This window comes from Python bivittatus, unplaced genomic scaffold (assembly GCF_059951505.1).
Source record: "Python bivittatus isolate LINGU-HERP-01145 unplaced genomic scaffold, Pbiv_v1 ctg000610_np1212, whole genome shotgun sequence".
NCBI classification, from domain to species: domain Eukaryota; kingdom Metazoa; phylum Chordata; class Lepidosauria; order Squamata; family Pythonidae; genus Python; species Python bivittatus.
Window position 1 is genome coordinate 20,165,349 of NW_028277088.1, and position 21,392 is coordinate 20,186,740.

Genomic DNA, 21,392 nt, shown 5'->3' on the forward strand with positions numbered 1-21,392 from the left:
TTGAAGGGCCAAGGGTTATGACCAGAGAAGCTGCACTTCTATTAATCCAAAATCCGAACAGCACCCCTACAATACATTGCAGATGCATCATTTATATCAGCCATGGATATAGACTGCTGACCAATTTCTTCTCATTGGTTTCAGTGGGAGGTAATTTGCTGGTGGAAAGAACCAACAACCTGGGGAAGAGAGAAGAGGTGAAATCAGGTCCCTCTGCAGGAGAAGTAAAAACAAGTCAAGATGGTGCCATGGCCATACAACTAAAACTCTGCCCCTTTTTTGTGTGTTGCATGTCTAATGCACATAAAAAGGGATGGAGCCTTGTGTGATTGTAGCTATTATCTTGCGGGGGTTTTGACATCCCATGGACACCACATGATCTTCTCCAGGCATGTATGTCTGAAACTAACCTAGTTATAGAGATTCTAATGTAACATGCTTCAAGCTGAGTGAAAAAATTAAATAATCTGAAGAGAAACTGGAGTCTTTCTTTCACCATTCATTCATTAATTACATAAATAAATGCTTCAAGTCATTTTCTTCAATCTTAAAAATAAGGGAAAATCCTGTCAGAATTAAAATACATTTTCTTCTTAGATTGGGCAATGGCACCATCAAATAATCTGGCCATTTTAGAAATAAGTGGAAAGTATTTTGTCACATTGTTTTTCCAACAATTTAACTGGGGGTTTATGGAGATTTACGGTATTGTTGGTATCAAAATTGCTGGCTTAACTTGCAATAGTAGACTAGTGTCTACTACTAACAAAGAAAAGTGTTGTATACACGATAGTACTTTTTGGTGTTTCCTTGAATTCATATTGTAATTGCATATGTCTGACAACAATTCCTTTATTCTCCAAATTTTGTTTCTTTAGTGTGCGGTGGACTGTTGCTTAGTTCAGAGAATGGTAACCTCACTTCTCCTGGTTATGATGGCACTAGCAATTATATTGATAACCTGAACTGTGAATGGATCATCCAAAATCCACAGCCATCCATCACAACTATTTATCTTTCTTTAGAAGACTTCCATTTGGAACAACATATTAATTGCCAGAATGATTACATAGAAATTCGACAAGGTGGGTTATGACAGTTTGGAACCAGTACCTTTTGTATAACTAGTCACTCATGACACTTTCTTTATGTAAAGTTAAGTTTGACTCTGCTGTGATGGATGGATGGATGGATGGATGGATGGATGGATGGATGGATGGATGGATGGATGGAGGAAGGAAGGATGGATGGAAGGAAGGAAGGAAGGAAGGAAGGAAGGAAGGAAGGAAGGAAGGAAGGAAGGAAGGAAAGGTTGCAAAATCAGGGTTCATGATGGATATTCATGAACAGCAGTATTTTTACTTTAAGGCTTAGGGACCTGTTTGTAACGTGTAAAGGAATTGCGATGAGTGTGTTTTCCTTCTCTTCTCTTGTTTCAACCTAAAAAAAAAAAAAAGATGTTGGAAGCATCTACTTCTACTTAAAAACAAACCAATTTCCAACATACCTAAACTAGAGAAACTTTAATTTGTTGATTCTATGTAGTGAACAAACTATGTACTGAAGCAACTTTTGAACCTGCTTTGTTAGAATCAAGTAGAGTTTAAACAAATCACAGTTGCTGGAGTTTGAAAGCACTTCTACTTTTTTGTTATATCCAGTCTTCTTTTGTGGGGGGTGAAAAAAGATAGGAGGAATAACTGCAGCTGATCAAGCTGAATATGGAATTGTAGTTAATAACAAGTTAAATATTACCCCTGTGTGGAGTCTAGAACCACTTCAGTAAGGAGCTTTGCCTTTGTAATGGTCCACCTTGATATGGTAAAGTGCTTCTCAAAGGAAAGACAATCCACATACATTCTTAAATGTTTATTTGCAGGGATAATTTTAACTGGCTTCCAATATTTCATAGCATCATGTTTTATATAGGAGACAGTAATGGAGACCTTTTGTACAGACTATGTGGACACAGGACACGTCTAGAGCCACTGTTAATAGCAGCTTCTCAGATCTGGGTACAGTTTTTGAGTAATAGTGAAAATACAGACAAAGGATTCATTATGCACTACTCATCTTTTGGTAAGAGAAATGTGGCATTTATGATACATTTTATTATCTCTTTACTCATAGATTTTTATTATTAATAATTTTGAATAAGCCCTCCTCTCCAAAGGATGATATATATTGATCTGGTTTTACTCCCTTCCCTTTAACAAAAACATATTCCAGAAATTCACCCCATGTAGCATCAAAATGATTCCTTTTCACCAGACCCTTTTTATATTTTAGTTCACATGTCAATTTATCATTAATAGCAATATTCCATACTTCTTTAAACCAATCTTCAAGCTCATATTCAAAATCCATTTTCCATTTTTTAACTATTATTAATCTTAAGGTGGGGACGCGGTGGCGCAGCGGCTTAATGACGCTGAAAGTTGCTGGCCAGAAATGGTCGACGCTTCAGCGGTTCGAGTCCAGCCTTCGCATTAGCAGGGTGAGCTCCTGTTTCCTCCCCAGTTCCCATAAACCCAACAGTTCTAAAACTCACGTGAGTAGATAAATGGGTACTCTCAGTCCGGTGGGAGGAAAAATGCTGGCGGCGCCTTGCAAAAAGGAGTCGGGAGCAGTTGCTGGTAAGCGTGAAAAACTGTGCACGCCCAAAAAGGGCGCGAAGCAATGGAAACCCCGCCTCCTGCGCTCGCCAGCTGGGCTCTGCTCTAGGAAGGAGGCACTGGCAAACCAATTCCAAAACACCTTGCCTTGAAAACTGCAAAGGACTCGTCCAAGCAGTCACTGCAGAGTCGGTAACGACTGAGCGCAGATTAAAAAAAAAAAAATCTTAAGGCAGTAACAAAAATTATTATCATCTCTTTCTTTTGCCATTCTAGTTTCATATTTCCAAAATTTAACAGTAATGCAATTTTTAGACTTATTTGCAAAGTAATAGATAATATTTCATTAATCTCAGCAAATACCTTTTCCCATATTTTTTTTACCTTTTCACATTCCCACCCTAAATGCAAATAAGTCCCAATTTCTTTTTTACACCTCCAATAATGTTTTAAATTATTTCTGTTATAATAGCTTAAAGTTACTGGAGTCATATACCATTTCCAAACTGTCTTATAACAGTTCTCTTAATTCTAACAGACATATTTTTCATAATTCTCTGCATCCAAATCTTTGACCATTCTTCTTCTGTAATACTGATACCTAAATCACTCCTCCAACTAAAGTTCATTCCTTGTTGTGCTTGATTACATTCTATCAGTATTTTATATATTTTACCTATTAACCCTTTTGTTATTTTGTCTGTATCATTCTGTTTCATCTGTATTATTAATTCCTCAAATTTTGTTAATTGTCTGCATTTCCCATATTGTTTTACCCAGTTCTTAGTCCATGCCTCCAATTGCAGTACATTATACCAAGATATTTTACTTTGTTCAAATATTTCCTTTATATAATCTCTATAAGAAACTTTACTTAACCAATCTTTCAATCTTAATACCCCTTCAATGTTCAAATTCAATGTTTTTAAATCCTGTAAATTTTTAGCTATATTTATTCCCAAATATTTAAAATTCTCTGTAACTTTAATCTTATGATTCTTTTTAATTTCTTCTATTTCCCCTCTACTATTATTAATTAACATCATCTCAGACTTGTTCCAATTTATTTTCAAACCTGTTACCTCTTCAAAATCTTCCAAATGCTTCTGAATGTTACCAAGAGCTTTTAGTGGTTCTACCATAGTTAACATTGTATCATCTGCAAACAAACTAATCTTTACTTTTTCTCCTTGTCCTATTCCTTATGTATCTTTATCTTTCCTTATCACATTCACCAATAATTCTATCAGTAGTATAAATAAAATTGGAGATAAAGGGCAACCCTGTCTTGTTCCTCAGCTTACGTTAAATTGTTCTATTATTCTATTCGAACGGTCCGCCCCCGGTGATTGATGGACCCGCATGGGTTCCAAAGGGAGCTGGGGGTTGTTCCTGAGGCCTTGCTGCACGGCCCAGCGGAGGCTCTGGCCGCAGCCTGGAATAAGGAGGCGGCTGGGGCCTTGGACAGGATCACACCTGTGCGTCCTCTCTTGGCCCATCACTCCTGGCGCTCCCCGTGGTTCACGGAGGAGTTGAGGGAGCTGAAAAGGGCTAAGAGACGGCTAGAGCGCCGCTGGCGGAAAACTCGGGACGAATCAGACCGAACACAGGTTAGAGCGGCTATTAAGGCCTACCTAGTGGCGGTAAGGGCAGCGAAACGTCAATATTTCTCAGCTCTTATTGCATCCTCAGAGTGTCGCCCTGCAGCCCTGTTTAGGGTCACCCGGGCCCTCCTGGGAAAAGGGGGGGCGGAGGACTACTTGCAGGGTCGTGCAGAGGAATTTGCTGAACACCTGATGGATAAAATTGCTCAGATCTGCTCTCAGTTGGAAGCCAAGCGTGGAGTAGGTCCAGAAGAGTTGCCCAGGGAGCGTTCTTGCCCAGTTATCTGGGAACGGTTTGATCCTGTTGTCCCTGAGGAAGTGGACAGGGTCCTAGGGGCTGTCAGTGTGACCATCTGTGATTTAGATCTGTGTCCCTCCTGGTTAGTTAGATCTACCAAGGAGGTGACCTTAGGGTGGGTCCTGGCGGTGGTTAATTCATCCTTGCAGGAGGGGGTGTTCCCGAAGCCTTTCAAAGAGGCTTTGGTCCGCCCTCTCCTCAAGAAACCATCGCTAGACTCCACCCTCCTGGACAATTTTCATCCAGTCTTCCACCTCCCCTTTTTAAGGAAGGTGGTAGAAAAGGTGGTCGCGGGGCAGCTTCAGAGGATCCTGGAGGAAACAGATTATCTGGACCCCTATCAGTCAGGATTCAGGCCTGGTTATGGGACAGAAACAGCATTGGTCACACTTTTAGATGATCTCTGGCGAGAGCGGGATGGGGGGAGTGCATCCATCCTTGCTCTTCTTGACCTCTCGGTGGCTTTTGATACCATCGACCATGGTATCCTTTTGGGTCGGCTGCAGGAGTTGGGGTTGGGTGGCACAATGTTGTGCTGGTTCAGCTCCTTTCTCCAAGGCCGAACCCAATCAGTGTTGATAGGGAGCGAGAGGTCCAGCCCCCGGCCCCTACTGTGTGGGGTGCCACAGGGGTCAGTGTTTTCACCGCTCCTATTTAATATCTACATGAAGCCGCTGGGTGAGATCATCCGGCGCCATGGAGTGAGGTATCATCAGTATGCTGATGATACCCAACTATACATCTCCATCCCAGGTGCCTTAAGTGATGCTGTGACTGCCCTTTCGCGGTGCCTGGAGGCTGTGGGGGCCTGGATGGGGGACAACAGGCTTCAGCTGAACCCTGGAAAGACGGAGTGGCTGTGGATACGGGGAGCCTCAAGATCTAGGACTTTGTCATCTTTGGTTCTTGACAGGGTTGCACTACCCCAGACAGACCCGGTGCATAATTTGGGGGTTCTCCTGGACTCACGACTCCTGCTCAAAGAGCAGGTGGCAGTTGTGGCCAGGAGGGCCTTTGCACGACTTCGTGTCGTGCGGCTGTTACGCCCCTTCCTGGATCAGGGGGCCCTCCGCACTGTCACTCATGCCCTGGTCACCTCTGGGTTGGACTACTGTAATGCGCTCTACATGGGGCTACCCTTGAAGAGTATCCGGAAGCTACAGCTGGTGCAGAATGCGGCGGCGCGGACACTTCTTAATGCCCCTAGGAGGGCACATATAACACTGCTGTTGCGCAAGCTGCATTGGTTACTGGTTTGTTTCCAGGTCCAATTCAAGGTGTTGGTCATCACCTTTAAAGCCCTTCATGGCACGGGACCCGGTTATCTGAGGAACCGCCTCGCCCTGGTCACTTCAGCCCATCCCACTCAGTCCAGCAGAAGGGGCAGGTTGCAGACCCCACCGGTCAGGGAATTTCGATTGGTGGGGTCTAGGCAGAGAGCCTTTTCTGCTGCAGCGCCCGCCCTTTGGAACATCCTGCCTCCTGAGGTCCAGTGTGCTCCCTCCCTCATGGCCTTCAGGAAAGGTATTAAATCCTGGCTTTGCCAGAAGGCCTGGGGGCCAGAGGGGGGCCCGCACCTGTGGAGATGGCTGGTGGGATGATGGGTTGCCCCCCCCAGCATCTTACAGGTTTTTATAGGGCCAAAATTAGAGGAGGTTTTTTTAGGGTATTTGTAATATGTTTTTTAATTATTTATAGTTTTTAGCCATCTTGGAAAGAATTGTATTTTTTCTTTTTTATTGTGAGCCGCCCAGAGTCACCCGTGGGGGAGATAGGCGGCATACAAGCCGAATAAATAAATAAATAAATAAATATTCCATCATTAACTAATATGGAAACTTTATTCCCTGCATATAATTTTGTAATAATTTGTTGAAAATATATAACATTTTTAAGGACTTGGATGCCTAAATGAATACCTGCTTCTTCGTAAATTTGACTATACATTGTGGCTGTCTTCAGCAACTTCTTTCAGATATTCTTCCATTTGAAGTAAGATGGGAAAGGAAATTCTCTGCTATAATACTCTGTTCTGTATGTGGAACATTATGCTCAGAGAGCACGACAAAGAACTAATTTATTATATTTTTATGAGCAGATAAAGACGCCTATGTATGTGTTCAATATGATTAGGAAATGTACTCTGGAACAGACAGGGACACAAAATATAGACCTCTATAAAGCAACTATGTCTTTTTTTAAGCTTCCATGTAAGCCTGAAAATAAGGCATGGCTTCTTTAAAGAGTTGCATCAAAGACACAGCTGCTTTAATGACCCACCTCCTTAGAATAATGATGCCTTTTTTAGGCTCATGCAGAAAATGCATTCATGCTGCCACATATTCTGAAGCTCTTCTCTCTAAGCATTTCAAAGCATGAATAGCCCTATTTGTTTATATTATTTATTTATTTATTTATTTATTTATTTATTTAATTTATATGGCTGCCCATCTTACAATAGCAACTCTGGATGGCTAACATCAGATTAAAAGCATGATACAAAAATAAACTTCAAAATACGTTAGAATAAAAGCTTATAATGGCACCCGAGGGAAACCCAGTCAACAATAAAATGACAGGATCTCATCATCTCCTGCTAAATTGCTGACCCCCATGCCTGGGAACACATACAGGTCTTTAAAATTTTATGAAAAGCTGGTAAGGTTGGGGCCAATCCATTCTCAGGAATATAGTGTTCCAAAGAGTTGGCACTGTGACAGAAAAGCCCATCTTCTGGGCCTTGCTTGTTGACACTCTTTAATTAATGGGACCCAAAGCATTCCTATCAGATCTAGTACCCCTAAGAATATACAGGATATGTCAGCCTTGCAAGGTAGTCCAGACAAGAAGCACACCCAGGAGTACTAGCTCTAACTTTATTGTAAGGTTACATTAACAAAATCCTGCAAGTCTGAAGGTACATCTCTCCCCCTTGCCTTTACAACCCAAGAAACTAGGGAGGATCCCTTCTGAGATGTTTGCCATGCTCACATTCCTTCTGCGGATTCAGCTGCCACTTGTCTGACTGTTGTCTAGTCTGCGGCTCTTCTACCCATCTCCCAAGGCCATTCCTACATACCATTACAGGGTACCTACTAATGTTTTAATATAGATGATTTTTTTTCTTGTGAAATCACCTAGAAAGTTATATGCAATATGACATTGGTATGTCTACATGTCTCTTGGCCATGCACCAAAGTTTCTTCAAATATCTTACATTTCATTTTAGCCTGTGGTGGTGTGAAAGAAGCTGAAAGAGGAATTATTTCAAGTCCAAACTACCCACACCCTTACAATAGTTCTAGTCATTGTTCCTGGCTCTTGATAGCACCAGAGGGACATACCATCAATGTGAGTAATCAATCATCTGTGGACAACAAGGAGGCTTTTATATTTCTGATCTGTGCTACAAAAAATGAGATTCTGATTTTAGGTGGCCATCCCAATTTGGCACCCTCTGTATGTATGGATTTCAATTCCCAGAATTCTTCAGCCTGCATGGCCATGGTTGAAAAATTCTGCAAGCAAAAAATAAAAATCAAAAGCCTGTGTATCTGGATGGCACCCAAGTTGGGAAAAGCTATTTAGGCAAAAGAGATTCAAACAAGTGAATTCCACACCAGCAAATCTGGTTTCCTTTTTTTATTAAGCCAGATGCCCACTGATCATTATAGTCCAAATAGTTGTTTTCCCCATTTATTTTACATGCAATTTGCCAGCAACAATCTCACAGGTGCTGCAGTCTATTTTTCAAATTCTCTTGAGAATATTCCTGCTTCCATTCCCATTCTTCACTCACCTGAAGAGACTAAAAATGTAGCTGGAGAAGAACTGTTGAGGAACAGTTAGAAGGAAGACTAACACCATTTAGTCAAGCAGCACCTGGGTAGATATCTAGCCTGGCAAAAACCAGTTATTCCTGCCAATGTTGCCTCTTGCAACTGCTCTCTTCTCCTTGTGCTTTGTGAACTGTGTATCTTAACCTTGAAACATCTAATGACTACTGTGTCTTGCCTGTCTCAATCACTGCCTTGTATAGTCTTTGCTGTTGGTTGCTGCCCAGGAATTTAAAGTTGTTCTGGATATAAAATAGGACACCACAGCGCCTTTGGTTCCAGCCTTTCAGAAGCCCAGGAGGTTGAGTTTTATCTCCTACCCCTATTTAGATAATGATTTGGGTATTGGATTACAATTCAGTAGCTCAGGTTCAGGTCCATTCTCATAATGGAAGTTCATAGGATGGTTTGGAGTTATTGCTCTCTATCTATCCAGTCTGTCTCACAGTTATTGTGGGGATAAAATTGGAAGAGGAAGCACATGTATGCCACCTTGAGCTTCTGAAGAAAATATAGGAGATCTCTCTCTCTCTCTCTCTCACACACACACACACACACACAAATATACTGTATAAAAATATATAGCGGCACACAGTTGCAGTGTAATTGCTTAAGTTATGTTGGGTTCAAACATATGAAATCTGCCACTTTTTCCTAGCCACAAGCTTTGTTGTTGTTGTTCAGTCATTAAGTCATCTCCGACTCTTCGTGACCTCATGAACCATATCACTCCAGGCCTTCCTGTCCTTCAGTGCTTCCCAGAGTTTGCTCAGTTTCATGTTCAGTGCTTCGGTGATGCCATCTAACCATCTCATCCTCTGCCATCCCCTTCTCCTTTTGCTTTCCATCTTTCCCAGCATCAGGGTCTTTTCCAAAGAGTCCTCTCTTTGCATTAGGTGGCCAAAGTATCTGAGCTTGAGCTTCATTATCAATCCTTCCAATGAGCAGTCAGGGTTGATTTCCTTTAGGACTGACTGGTTTGACCTTCCAGCAGTCCAAGGTCAATTGCACCACAATGCAAAGGCATCAATTCTTCGGCGCTCAGCCTTCCTTATGGTCCAGCTCTCACAGCCATACATTGCTACTGGAAAAACCATAGCTTTGATTATGCGGATCTTTGTCGGCACGGTGATGTCTCTGCTTTTTAATATGCTATCTAGGTTTGCCATAGCTTTCCTCCCAAGGAGCAAGCATCTTTTAATTTCATGGCTGCATTCTCTGTCTGCGGTGATCTTGGAGCTCACATAAGTCTGTTACTGCTTCCATTTCTACTCCTTCTATTTGCCAGGAATTGATGGTTCCAGATGCCATGATCTTCGTTTTTTTAATGTTGAGTTTCAAGCCAGCTTTTGCACTCTCCTCTTTCACCCTCATCACGAGGCTCTTTAGTTCTTTTTTACTTTCTGCCATTAGGGTGGTATCATCCGCATATCTGAGGTTGTTGATATTTCTCCCTGCAGTCTTAATTCCAGCTTGTGATTCTTCCAGCCCGGCATTTCTCATGCAGCAAGTTTAACAGCATACAAGTATTACTACGATAGAATTTATACATTGTACTGTAGGTAATGTGGCTAATGCTGATTTTATTTAATGTCTTTGCCAAATGGAAAAGAAATGGAATTGGATTGAATTGAATTGAATTGAATTAAGTGTGCTGAGCATATTATATGGTCTCCTTGTTTAAATTAAATGTTTGCAAATAAAAATCCTTGGCAGACAGCTGTAACAATATATAAAATAAAATAAAGTGGTGGTCAACCATTTGGCCTTTTGATCCAAAATTAAAACCATTGTAGATATAGCATGCTCTTTTGTTTTGAATCTTTGATTAAAAAGCAAGACTTTAAAGTATCCAGATTGCCCCACCTTCTATAAACAGATGTGCCTGTTTACAGCAGGTCTAAATACAGTAATACTAGTTTGTTTGGTTATATTTTTTGCAGCTACAACTGCTTCTTCAGTCTTCTCTTATTATTATGTGTCCATAGCTTACTTTTGTTGCCTTCAAGATGGAAGCACAAAGAAATTGCATGAGGACCTCAGTCACCATCCTGAATGGTGGATCTCCTACTTCCCCTGTCATAGGACAATATTGTGGAACTAAATCCCCAGGCACCATTCAGTCTGGTTCAAATAAGATGTTAATACATTTCCATTCTAGCCGCTCTAGGCAAGGAGATGGTTTCAATGCCACATGGACTGCAGATTCTTTAGGTAAGTAGAAACCCATGATCACTTCTTTCCTTCTTATATGTGGGGTGGAATCTTCTCCATCTTTGTAGACCTCAGTAAATGGGAGATAAGAACCATATTTCTTCATGCCTAAGTTAAGGAACATTTTCAAATTTAACAAAAGTATCAAGAATTCCTTTATACAAGTCTTCCTTACTGTAAACTCATCCTGCATATTAAATCCAACTATCTTATTCTTTTACAGTTTAATTGTACTTTTCTTTACAGGCAATTAGTGTTATTTTAAAATTGTGCTGCTACCAGGGATGCTTTAGTGTGTTGGAATAATGATGGTGATAATATTGTCAAAAGCATTTACTGAAAAGTAGAAATAGCCAGCAGAAGCTTTTTTTTCCAGAAACCCAAAGATGAAATGGTAGCACCCCATGGTTTATGATAGGCATTTTGTTTCTTCCCTTGTATGCCTCCTTGTTTTATGGATTCTTGTAACATCCACACAATCTACAAAACCCCTTTGAATACTAATTAAATTGAAAAATCAATCATTCTTACTATTTTCAAGAAAAATTATACATGATCAATAATTACTGAATGGAGTTGAAAACAGTGTGATTTTGCGGTTAATATTACATAGAGTTTATAAAGAGTTACTTATGTGTTATAGTCTTTTATTTGCCTGCATAACTAAAAACTGCTCAGTGATTTTATCATTCTTTATTCTTGCAGGATGTGGTGGCATACTTCATATAGAAAATGGTACTATAAATTCTCCACATTGGCCACAAAACTTCCCCAATAATATTAGGTGCTTATGGACAATAATTACCCATGACAGCAAACACTTTGAGATAACCTTTGATCAGAATTTCCAGATTCCAGATAATAATGGACATTGCCAGGACAGTTATGTGAAGGTATGGATATTTCCTTAGTCTACCACTATTTAGTTTGCTCTTTGATTTCAAATGTATTGAGATTACAGTTCTTAAAATTTGCAGTCAGTGTAGCTCATGTGCTTACCCAAAGTTCAGCAGGCGTAAGCGTACTGCTGGTTGTGTTTCCCCCAGCGGTAGTCCCCCAAATGTGGAACTCTCTGAGAAGAAATGAACAGAATGGAGCAGTTTCAGTTCCGCAGCATCCAAAGTTCCTTGGTCTCTTGGAGAGGTCCCAAGATCAGCCGTTCTACATATCCCCAGTTCCCCAAAGATCTGTGCAGGATGAAGGAAAGTAATTCTGTCTCCTTCGTCTCTCAATCTGCTTGGTACAATCCTGTAAATTTAGAATAAGGTGGAGAATCTGCCATTTTGCACTTCTCTCTCCCAGTCGCAGCTGGGATTGTACTTTCTGTCTTGGACCTTTTGCCCTGGATCCTGAATTTCAGTGCCAAATTTAATCCTGGAATATCTGGAGCAACAGTATACTGTGTTCTTTTTAAGCATCTTGACTTTTCTTTCTCTTGCAATTGCGTAATCACTATCACCCCTAACATAATTTCATTTGAGAACAAAGATTTCACATCAGATTCTGTGTTGAGATAGTCCTAAAGAAAATTCATGTAGGAAATTTCATATGGCAAATATTGAAAGAACCCCAAATTTGCTTCTATCTATCTATCTATCTATCTATCTATCTATCTATCTATCTATCTATCCATCCATCCATCCATCCATCTATCCATCCATCTATATCACCATCTGAACACCTGTTTTTTGTTGTTTCTTTAATTCAATAGCTGAAAATGTCTGAAATAAAAATAATATTTATTTTATTGACTATTACATAAATATTTGTATGCAAGGCATTTCATCTAAAGGGTGGGGGATGTTCGCCATTCCTAACAGCTGTTAGTTTTCTAAAGAATTTGCCCAACATTGGTCGTGATTGTCCTCAGACTGTACAAAACTACACAGTCCCCACTTGTTGCTAAAGGGCAAGCATAATTTATCAAAATGTAGGAAGTCATAAGGAACTGAGTGGCTGTGCTTTGCTCAGAAAATGAAAGGGCTGAAATGGAATTTGTCATTTCATTCTTTGAAACTATGCCCACATGGCCAGGTCATTTTAGTGTTTAAATTTTGCCTCTTTAAGTAGAGGTGAAGATTTTAATTTAAATTCTATTTTTAACATAAAAAGTTTGTGAGGGATTTCTCCTGTTCCACAAGATTATATCTGAACTTAAGGTTCTATCTGAATTTTAAAATATTATTTAATTATGTGTTGATGCATGTTTAGCTCCCAAGACAGTGGGTGGTTTACAATAATAAGGCTAAACAGAATAAACCAAATAATTCATAAGTATATCTTTTAATAAATAACTGAAGAACATAACTTTGCAAGGTGCATGTAGATCATAATATTTACTGATATTTGGGAAGGTAATGATGCCTTGTAGAAGTAGGGAGCAGCCTCTCATTTCTCCCCCTCTCACATACATAATTTGTCTTCTGGAGAGGCTGCTACAGTATTAGGAAGTGAGCCTTCAAGCAAAAAATTATTTACTCCCCATTGCCAATCAATTACCCCAGATAATGTAGTTGATTACTGGTGCTGAAATATAATACTATTATAAACCAAACAAAGTAAAAAATCAGGAAATCAAAATTGGGTAGTTTTTTTCTGGTTTTATACTTGGTCGTGATATAATGGTTAAGGTGTTGGACTAGAAACAGAGAGACCCATGTTCAAGTCCATCCTCAGACATCTAATTTACCTCATAGGGTTGTTGAGAGGAATATTGAGAAATATTGGAGAAAAATTGGAGGAGGGAATAATACGTATCTAGCCTTGAGCTCCTGGAAGAAAGGCAGGATATAACTCTAACAAATAAACAACATATATAATTAGTATTTTTAAATCCATTATTAAGTTGTCAACTTGCTGTTTCGAGAAACAGGTGATACATGGATGGATAAAGGAACAGTTGGAAGGTTCCAACATATATATGCTTCCTAAATACTTCTACAAATAAATAGAAAATATTGAGATTTTGAACTGGCAAATAGTTCAAGATGTATATGCTCTGATATGCAAATGTGCCACATAACCCTAAAGGCACCAGGGGTAAGATTTTGCCTACTGTGTGCATTTTGAACCACAGCTGTGGATAAGATTAAGATTTTGTGACAACTGAGTAATCTGTGAATGTTTTCATATATTCAGTATCATTCTGTTGACTGATGTTTTGGTCTTGGGTGGGTTGGTAAAGCCTCTATCATAATCTCACTGACATCTGGGGATCAATGTAAATGAAAATCAGCCTACTGCCTTATATTGATATTAAAACTTTGCCCTCCAGGTATTAAGAGGAAGGGATAAAGAACAGGAAGACGCCATATTAGCTGTTGGGTGTGGAAACTCAGCTCCAGGGCCTATAGTTGCTCCAGGAAATGTGATGACCATAGTGTTTCAGTCACAAGGCATTTCCGGACGTGGCTTTTCTGTATCGTTTATAAGCAGTAAGTAATCTGTGCAGTGATATTTTCTAAACCCCTCTATTACAACCATATATCAGGTTATCTGGCCAAAGTAGATAAGACATAACATTTGCATGATTTCATCATAATGCACATCATCGTTTGCTTTCTTATTCCCCCTCCCACCAGACATCCATGAGTCCAGGAATGTCTGAAGATTGTTCAAATAAATATTATTTAAATGTTCTAGAATGCTGATATGGTTAAATCAGAAACAAAACTATGTTAAGATATTGTTATTTTCGCTGGTGGCTGCTGAGTCGCTCCACTGTGTAACACTGGTGCGAATGGGATACACGTGTTAGGGCCTTTCCACTTATTTTTCTCATAGGATCATCATATATAGCTATGAACTGAGGGACTGACCAGATGTACAGATGCAGATTTATGGCATAATTGATCCATGTTGTTGTGATAATTCTTGGTCAAATTGTATCATAAGAAATCTAGTACAGAAGTGTTTGGATGTCCAGGGAGTTCCTGATAATAATAATGTCATAAAGAAGCAAGTTCTGTGGTCTGGAACCAAGGTTGTCTGTGTTTCACTAATGCATAATTATTTGCATTCAATCTGATACTGTCAGCAGTACATGAATTTGGCTACTCGTTAAACCCAGCAGCAAGACATGATAAAAGCTGGCTTAAATGTCTCTTCCTAAAGTAAAGCTGGCTGAAACATGATGCAAGATCCTAGGGTGTATTGGTAGTTATGTACAAAGAATCTGCTACAGATTTCCATAGGACCCAATATATAAAATCTGCCTAGATTCCACCATAACACTAATTTGTCCTGTGCAAGGCTGCTGCAATGCTTCATGCTTCATAAACACTGCTATTTTCCTTCCTGAGACATGGAGGCGACACTGTTTTCAAAGGCAAGGCAATTAATATTGCAGGCAGCAATAAAGCAATTTTGCTTTGCTCTTTAAACATGGTGAGGCAAATTACTTTATGAAGTAGCTTTAAAAGAGTGGTTTTCTTGTGGCTTCTTCAAAGCAAATCACCCATTTAAAGCATCCCATAACTGAATGTGCCTGTCATCCTCTATTCCAGGAGTGGACAACCTGAGAACGCCAGAACAGCTTCAGTATAGCTAAGAAGAACATTTACTTCTTCATCACACAGCAAATTACCAAAGTCATCATAGCCATACTATACTGTACTGTGCTATCAGGCCAGAATGTGACAATAATGAGTCATGATTCAGTCTTATAATGTTCTCAGTTGCATCTCCAACAGTAACACAACTGAAAGCAACCTTTATCAAACATTCTGAAGCATCCAATGCACAAGAAGCAACTTTTTTTGTTAGCCTCATTTTAAGATCCTCAGAAACTAATTTCATATTTAAAGCAGCCCCAACTGACTTACTAAGACAGGGTATTCAAACTTGTTGTTTCAAAAGTGACATAAATAACTGATGCCAATCTCAACTTCCTTCAGCATCTTATAAAAACGAGTTATAGGCTAGGACAGTGTTTCTTAACCTTGGCAACTTTAAGCTGTATGGGCTCCAACTTCCAGAATTCTCCAGCCAGCATGCCAGCAAGCTCCAGCTTTCTACTTCAACAGATTGGGTGAATAAGGAGACCTCAGTGTAGGAACCACACCAGTCATCTGCTCTTGGGTCAAATGACTCCTGTTGCCTCATGACAAGAGCTGGCATTGCTGATATAGATTCATGTGAGACTCATCTTTAATCTGAACTGTCTAATCCAGACATCACAGTAAGAAGTAGCCTTTAGCTCCTTTGTGTGTGTGGGTGTGTGTGTGTGCCTTCAAGTCAGTATTGACTCCTGGCAACTGCCTGGACAGGTCCTTGCAGTTTTCTTGGCAAGATTTCAGAAGTGGTTTGTCATTGCCCCCTTCTTAGGACTGCAGGAGAGTGACTAGCCCAAGGGCACTCGGCTGGCTTTGTGCCTAAGGTGGGACTAGAACTCACAGTTTCTAGCCTGCTGCCTTATAACCACTACATCAAACTGGCTCTCTTTAGCTCTTAAGACTTAATTACTATAATGCTATAATTCCTGGCAGTGTTAATTAATGCTAAGCAAACTTAAGCATTGTTTTACTGGGCAACATTTGTAAAAATAATAAACTATCAAACTTGGAACAATCCATCACATTCCAGAGGTTTGGTGGAACCATTTTGGATCAGCCATGGTTTGGTAGAATCCAAACCCACATTGCTTTAATGGTCCAAGATTTCAGCTGAAACAAAGCTGGATGGGGAAAGCAGGCAAAGCTGGTATATTTCATCCTTCTCTTCCCTCAGCATCTCCCAATGTGATATATCCTACTGGCTTGTCTACCTGCTACCTTCCTAGGGACTAGGAAGATCGGGGTCAGAGAGGATGCTGTAAGCTATTGAGCAGAAGAGGGGGATGAAACACACTGTTTTACCCTTTCCTCCCTCTTTTATCCCTCTTTTATCATTTTCCCCACTCCACCTGCTAAAGCCTTTCTGTCTGGAACAGCCCCAGTGTATTCTGTACACAGACCAAAGCAGCCTTATTTTGTGCACCAACCAAATGTAGGAAACATGTATGTTTTGGTTCCAACTTAACCATCTGAAAATGTTCAGTGCATGCAATCTTTTGCACATCCTTGCACTTACTAATTTGAAAAATAGAAAAGTCTTTTTATATGCCTTTGAAATTGCACCATTATAAGCAGAAATTTTGGCCTTGTATAGATTATTGGTTTTCTTCTTTTGAATTATTTTTCTGTAGAATTAATTGTATTTCTTGGATCCTACTTACTTGCAGGTTGTGGGGCAAATCTGACGGCATCATCTGGTCGCATTGTTTCTCCTAATTTCCCTGGCCAGTATGACAACAACTTGAACTGCAATTATTTTATAGAGGCAGAATCCCAGGATGTTGTAATCCTAAACTTTGAAAATTTTGATCTTCAGTGTAAGTGGCCAATATTTTAATTTTACAGTTCAGTAGTTAATATATGAAGATGAAGAATCTGATATACTGAATAATTTCATTTTTAAGAACCATGTAGATCATGATTCTTTGTGATGTACTTTGACTGTGTGCATGTGAACAAAAAGAATTGTGATGAAAAGATGTGTAAGATCATACCAAATTGCTTTTCACAGTATTTTATCCATATGCAATGACCAGGTTGTCAATAACCTATTGAAGCCATGGCCTAATTTTCATTAAGCAATGGTAGTACAATCTATTAAATCTTTTTACACTGACGAGTTAAAAAGGATTTTCTCAGCCTAGCTGGGAGTCCTGTGATTTTTATAATATCACATTTGTTTGATAATAATATTGATTATGCAAAAAAAATATCCACAAATGTGTGTGTGTGTGCATGCGCGTATGTGTAGGTAGGTAGGTAGGTAGGTAGGTAGGTAGGTAGGTAGGTAGGTAGATAGATAGATAGATAGATAGATAGATTGATTGATTGATTGATTTGTAAAAAAAAATGTATATTGACCATGCAAGCATTGGTATGTGTTTGTGGGTGGGTGTGTATTTAAAAAAAACATGAGAAATAAATCCTAGGTACTAAGTTCAATGGGACTTACTCCCAGGTCAGTCCATTGAAAGTCCAGCATTTTCAAATGAGGTATAAATTAACTAACTCTTTTAAAATGAAGAGGGTTGCTTTACATTATTAATATTCTTATTTAATGTGCCCTTTCTGCAGCTGTGACTAGACAATCAGCTTTATTCATTATCTGTGTTGCAAGATTTAATTGCTTAGTAGTAGTATCATAGTTCAAAATATTTGGGTTCCCTCTACTAAGAAGGATATTTTCAACACAAGGAGTAGGAGAGCTTGCTGAAAAGCTGATACATCTTTTTTACACATGCCTTTATTGTGGAAATCCAAAACAACTATTTGTTAACTTGTTTCTTGTTTATCACAAAGAAATACCACCCTGCCCCCACCCTCCAAGTGTTACAGAAGTAAAAAAATGTCACCCCCTTCTTAGGAAGTCTTCCATATCAGGGGCTTGTGTTTGTTTCCCAATACATTCTTCTTTCTTTCTTAGTTCTTCAGGCTAAATGTCTTCCTTAAAACCTCATTCACATTACCATACCCTATTGTAGCCTTCCCCAAACTGGTCCTCTATGGCAGTGTTCCTCAACCTTGGCAACTTTAAGATGTGGACTTCAACTCCCAGAATTCCCCAGCCATTCCCCATTGGCCGGGGAATTCTGGGAGTTGAAGTCCACACATCTTAAAGTTGCCAAGGTTGAGGAACACTGCTCTATGGAACAGGTCCTATAATTCCCAGCCAGTATGACTAAAAGCACAACAAATCATGTATATTTCCTGATTTCATTCTGAAAAGTACATTTCAAGTTGGGCTTTGTAAAAATGTAGGCAGTTTTGAGCTTTGAACAGTAAGTGGCTTTATCTTTAATCTATGTATACTTGGGGCAGTAAAACCATGATATGCCAAATAATTCACCAGTATGCTTTATTCTCTGTATTACATCACTATCTTAAAGTGCTTAAGGCCCATTTTTGCCAGCACTACTTGTGACTATCCCACTGAAAACACTGGGTCACAAGTTAGTTGTGTGACTAATTTCTGTGGCAATTAACTTAAAAACCTTGACATTCAAAATAGAAGAAAGGTTTGAGCTTCTGCAAAAAATATACTGAAAAAAGACTGTTACTTAATTAGTAATAGATTCTTCTGTTCTCTATAACTATGTTTTTGGGCTCACATTTCTTCCCATTCTACCTTTAATATCATATGTACAAGCATTAAAAATGAACATCTAAGACAAACATATGGACCTAGATTGCATGGCATACATATAAATCCTTAATTTACATATCCAGACACAATTTTGGACATAGGGAGGACCAGCACCTTTGTTCCTTCACTCATATGAATCCCCTTCATACAATTAACACACAAAGAAGCCTTATTTTTAATGGAAAAAATGGATTTCACTTCTATTATTCCTTATTGGAATTGACTTATCAGTAATGATCACTGACCATGTAATATAAACTTTGCTCCATAATGTGGATCAAAAGGAACACAGGGTGAGTAAACGGATCCACAAGATACTGATAAACTGTTCTCCATTTCAGCTCACAATGCTTTTGAATTTTGTGCTTTTGATGGAGTGAAGATCTTCAAAGGGAGCGCAGTTAATCAATATCCTGTTGAGACACTTTGTGGAAATGAAATCCCTAATCCTATCAGCATCGTTGGATCTGCCCTGCTGAATTTCTACACAGACTCCCATACTGTCGGCACTGGATTTTTGGTCACCTATAGAGTAATCTGTGAGTAGCCGCAAATATAGCACTTTGAAAGTGGAAGAGCCAAATGTTGTTTAGAAGAAGTTACACACTCATGTCCTTGTGAGTTTTTCTAAATCAGAAAGGGGACCAAGAGGTTTAGGGGAACTGGGACCAAGTGATAATGTAACCTATATGTACAGCTCTAACTTTTGTATTTTTATTCAGAAGGAAGTCGCTTTAACTCTGAACTTTACATATGGATAAACATACTGAAGATTTAATCATTAGTCTCATAGCTATTTGTGCCTTATTTCACAAAAGACAACCCCATTGTTAGAGATAATATACATATAGCAGTTAGCATTGATCAAATGTCAAATTAGTTAATAAGATGGACTTAATTCTATGTTTGCATTGCTTTTTAAAAAGGTCAGTTTTAAAAGATGCTACATCTCCAAAAATATTCTTGAAATCTGTTACACATTACAGAAAATATTGTTACACTTTTTCTCTTTAAATTCTTCCTTGTTAAGTAATAATGAACTTCATTGTTAAAGTCTGCAGATAGCCTATTTGTAAGTTACAACTTCAGCACAGGGCAAGCCTAAAGCAGAGGTTTTAACAATTTTAGACTAATAAAGTAGTACCACAGTTAAAGTAGTACTACAGTTGGTGTTATTGAAGCAATTGTTGATTTACAGTGATTGTTCTGAACCTAGAAAGAGAGTTTACAAAAGACCATTTCTTACCAATCCGACAATGGATAAATAACACAAAATTCCACCACTCTGCCTAGCCCAGCATTTGTGCTTAATAGGGCATTACATAAATGGAGTGGAGCTCCTTGTGAATCTGAGAGTGCATTTTTCCAGGTTGATTTCATTTCATTAACTTCTAGCAGTGTAAAATGATATGGCAAAGAAATTTACTTGGCAAACAACTCCTACTGCAATAGTTTAGAAGAATATGCATTCTGAGACAGTTTATTAAATAATATTGCAGGGCCAAGCCAAAACATTTGCCTTAATTTGCTATTCCATTCACAGAAATCAGTGACAGAGCAGAGATTGTACTTGAACCCAGGTCACCAAGTATTGAACCTATTGGTCAGTGTCCTCAATAATCCCCTTATAATTAATCCTCTTTGGAGCAGTGATGACACCACTCTGCAAAAATCTTGTATGGATATTGTTTTGTTAAGTTCTGTTTGGTTTGTTTGTCTTTGTTTTAGAGACAACAGCAAGTAGGGCAGGTGAAATATTTTGCTTTCTCTTTCACCCCAGAAATAGTCCAGACTAGGGCTACCAGATCTGGGCTGCAAAACTCCAGTCAGCCACAAGATGGCAGCAAAGGGTTAGAGTATTCTGTATCTCATTGCTACTATCTAATAATTATCTCCTTTTTGCAACCCAAATCTGACAGCCCTACTTCAGTGCGGAGAACATCAGGGAGATAACATTGATTAGACCCACCGTCTGTAACATGATTTCTCCAGATATTTTGGGACTCTGTTTCCCTAAATTCCAGCACAGACAAAAATAATACTGGCTGGAAATGGTAGGCAGGAGGGATGCTAAGAATAGGAAGGGCAAATGGGTGTCAAAGCACTCACTTGAACAATGAGATTACAGAGTGACAGTTCAGTGGAGAAGTGAAGTAAAACAGATTGAAGAAATGGTTAGAGCAGGGTTGCTCAACCTTGGCAACTTTAAGACGTGTGGACTTCAAGTCCCAGAATGCTGGCTGGGGAATTCTGGGAGTTGAAGTCCACACGTCTCAAAGTTCCAAGGTTGAAAAACCCCGGGTTAGAGTAAGCAAGCCAGAAAATGTAGATGAGAAGAAACAACAGAGTAGGAATCACTGTTGTTGAGGCTGAGAGGCTACTTTGAAGACCATAGAGTCAAAGATCACAGCTAAGCCTGCTGTAATTGTAATTTACTATGAAACATTGAATAGGTCAGGAAGGGAAGCAATCAAAAAGATTTGTTCTTTTCAATTGATGATGACTTCTCAGCCAATGTTCTTACTATTTATTTTACTTGTGCCTACAAGTCAGTCTTGACTCCGACTCATAGCGACTGGTCCAAAGTCACCCATCTGCCTTCATGCCTAAGGCATGACTAGAACTCATG

At 39.3% G+C, this 21,392-nt stretch overlaps 1 protein-coding gene across 1 annotated transcript in view; it reads left to right on the forward strand.

Moving 5' to 3' along the window:
- The window catches only part of CUBN (cubilin), a 161,696-nt gene that overhangs the window by 118,058 nt on the left and 22,246 nt on the right, over nucleotides 1–21,392 (forward strand). The window contains exons 47-54 of the mRNA XM_088150530.1: nucleotides 879–1,085; nucleotides 1,930–2,079; nucleotides 7,747–7,868; nucleotides 10,342–10,567; nucleotides 11,273–11,460; nucleotides 13,842–14,001; nucleotides 16,788–16,937; nucleotides 19,105–19,302. Of these exons, the coding sequence (XP_088006656.1) occupies nucleotides 879–1,085; nucleotides 1,930–2,079; nucleotides 7,747–7,868; nucleotides 10,342–10,567; nucleotides 11,273–11,460; nucleotides 13,842–14,001; nucleotides 16,788–16,937; nucleotides 19,105–19,302 (1,401 nt within the window). The remainder of the gene's footprint in view (nucleotides 1–878; nucleotides 1,086–1,929; nucleotides 2,080–7,746; nucleotides 7,869–10,341; nucleotides 10,568–11,272; nucleotides 11,461–13,841; nucleotides 14,002–16,787; nucleotides 16,938–19,104; nucleotides 19,303–21,392) is intronic.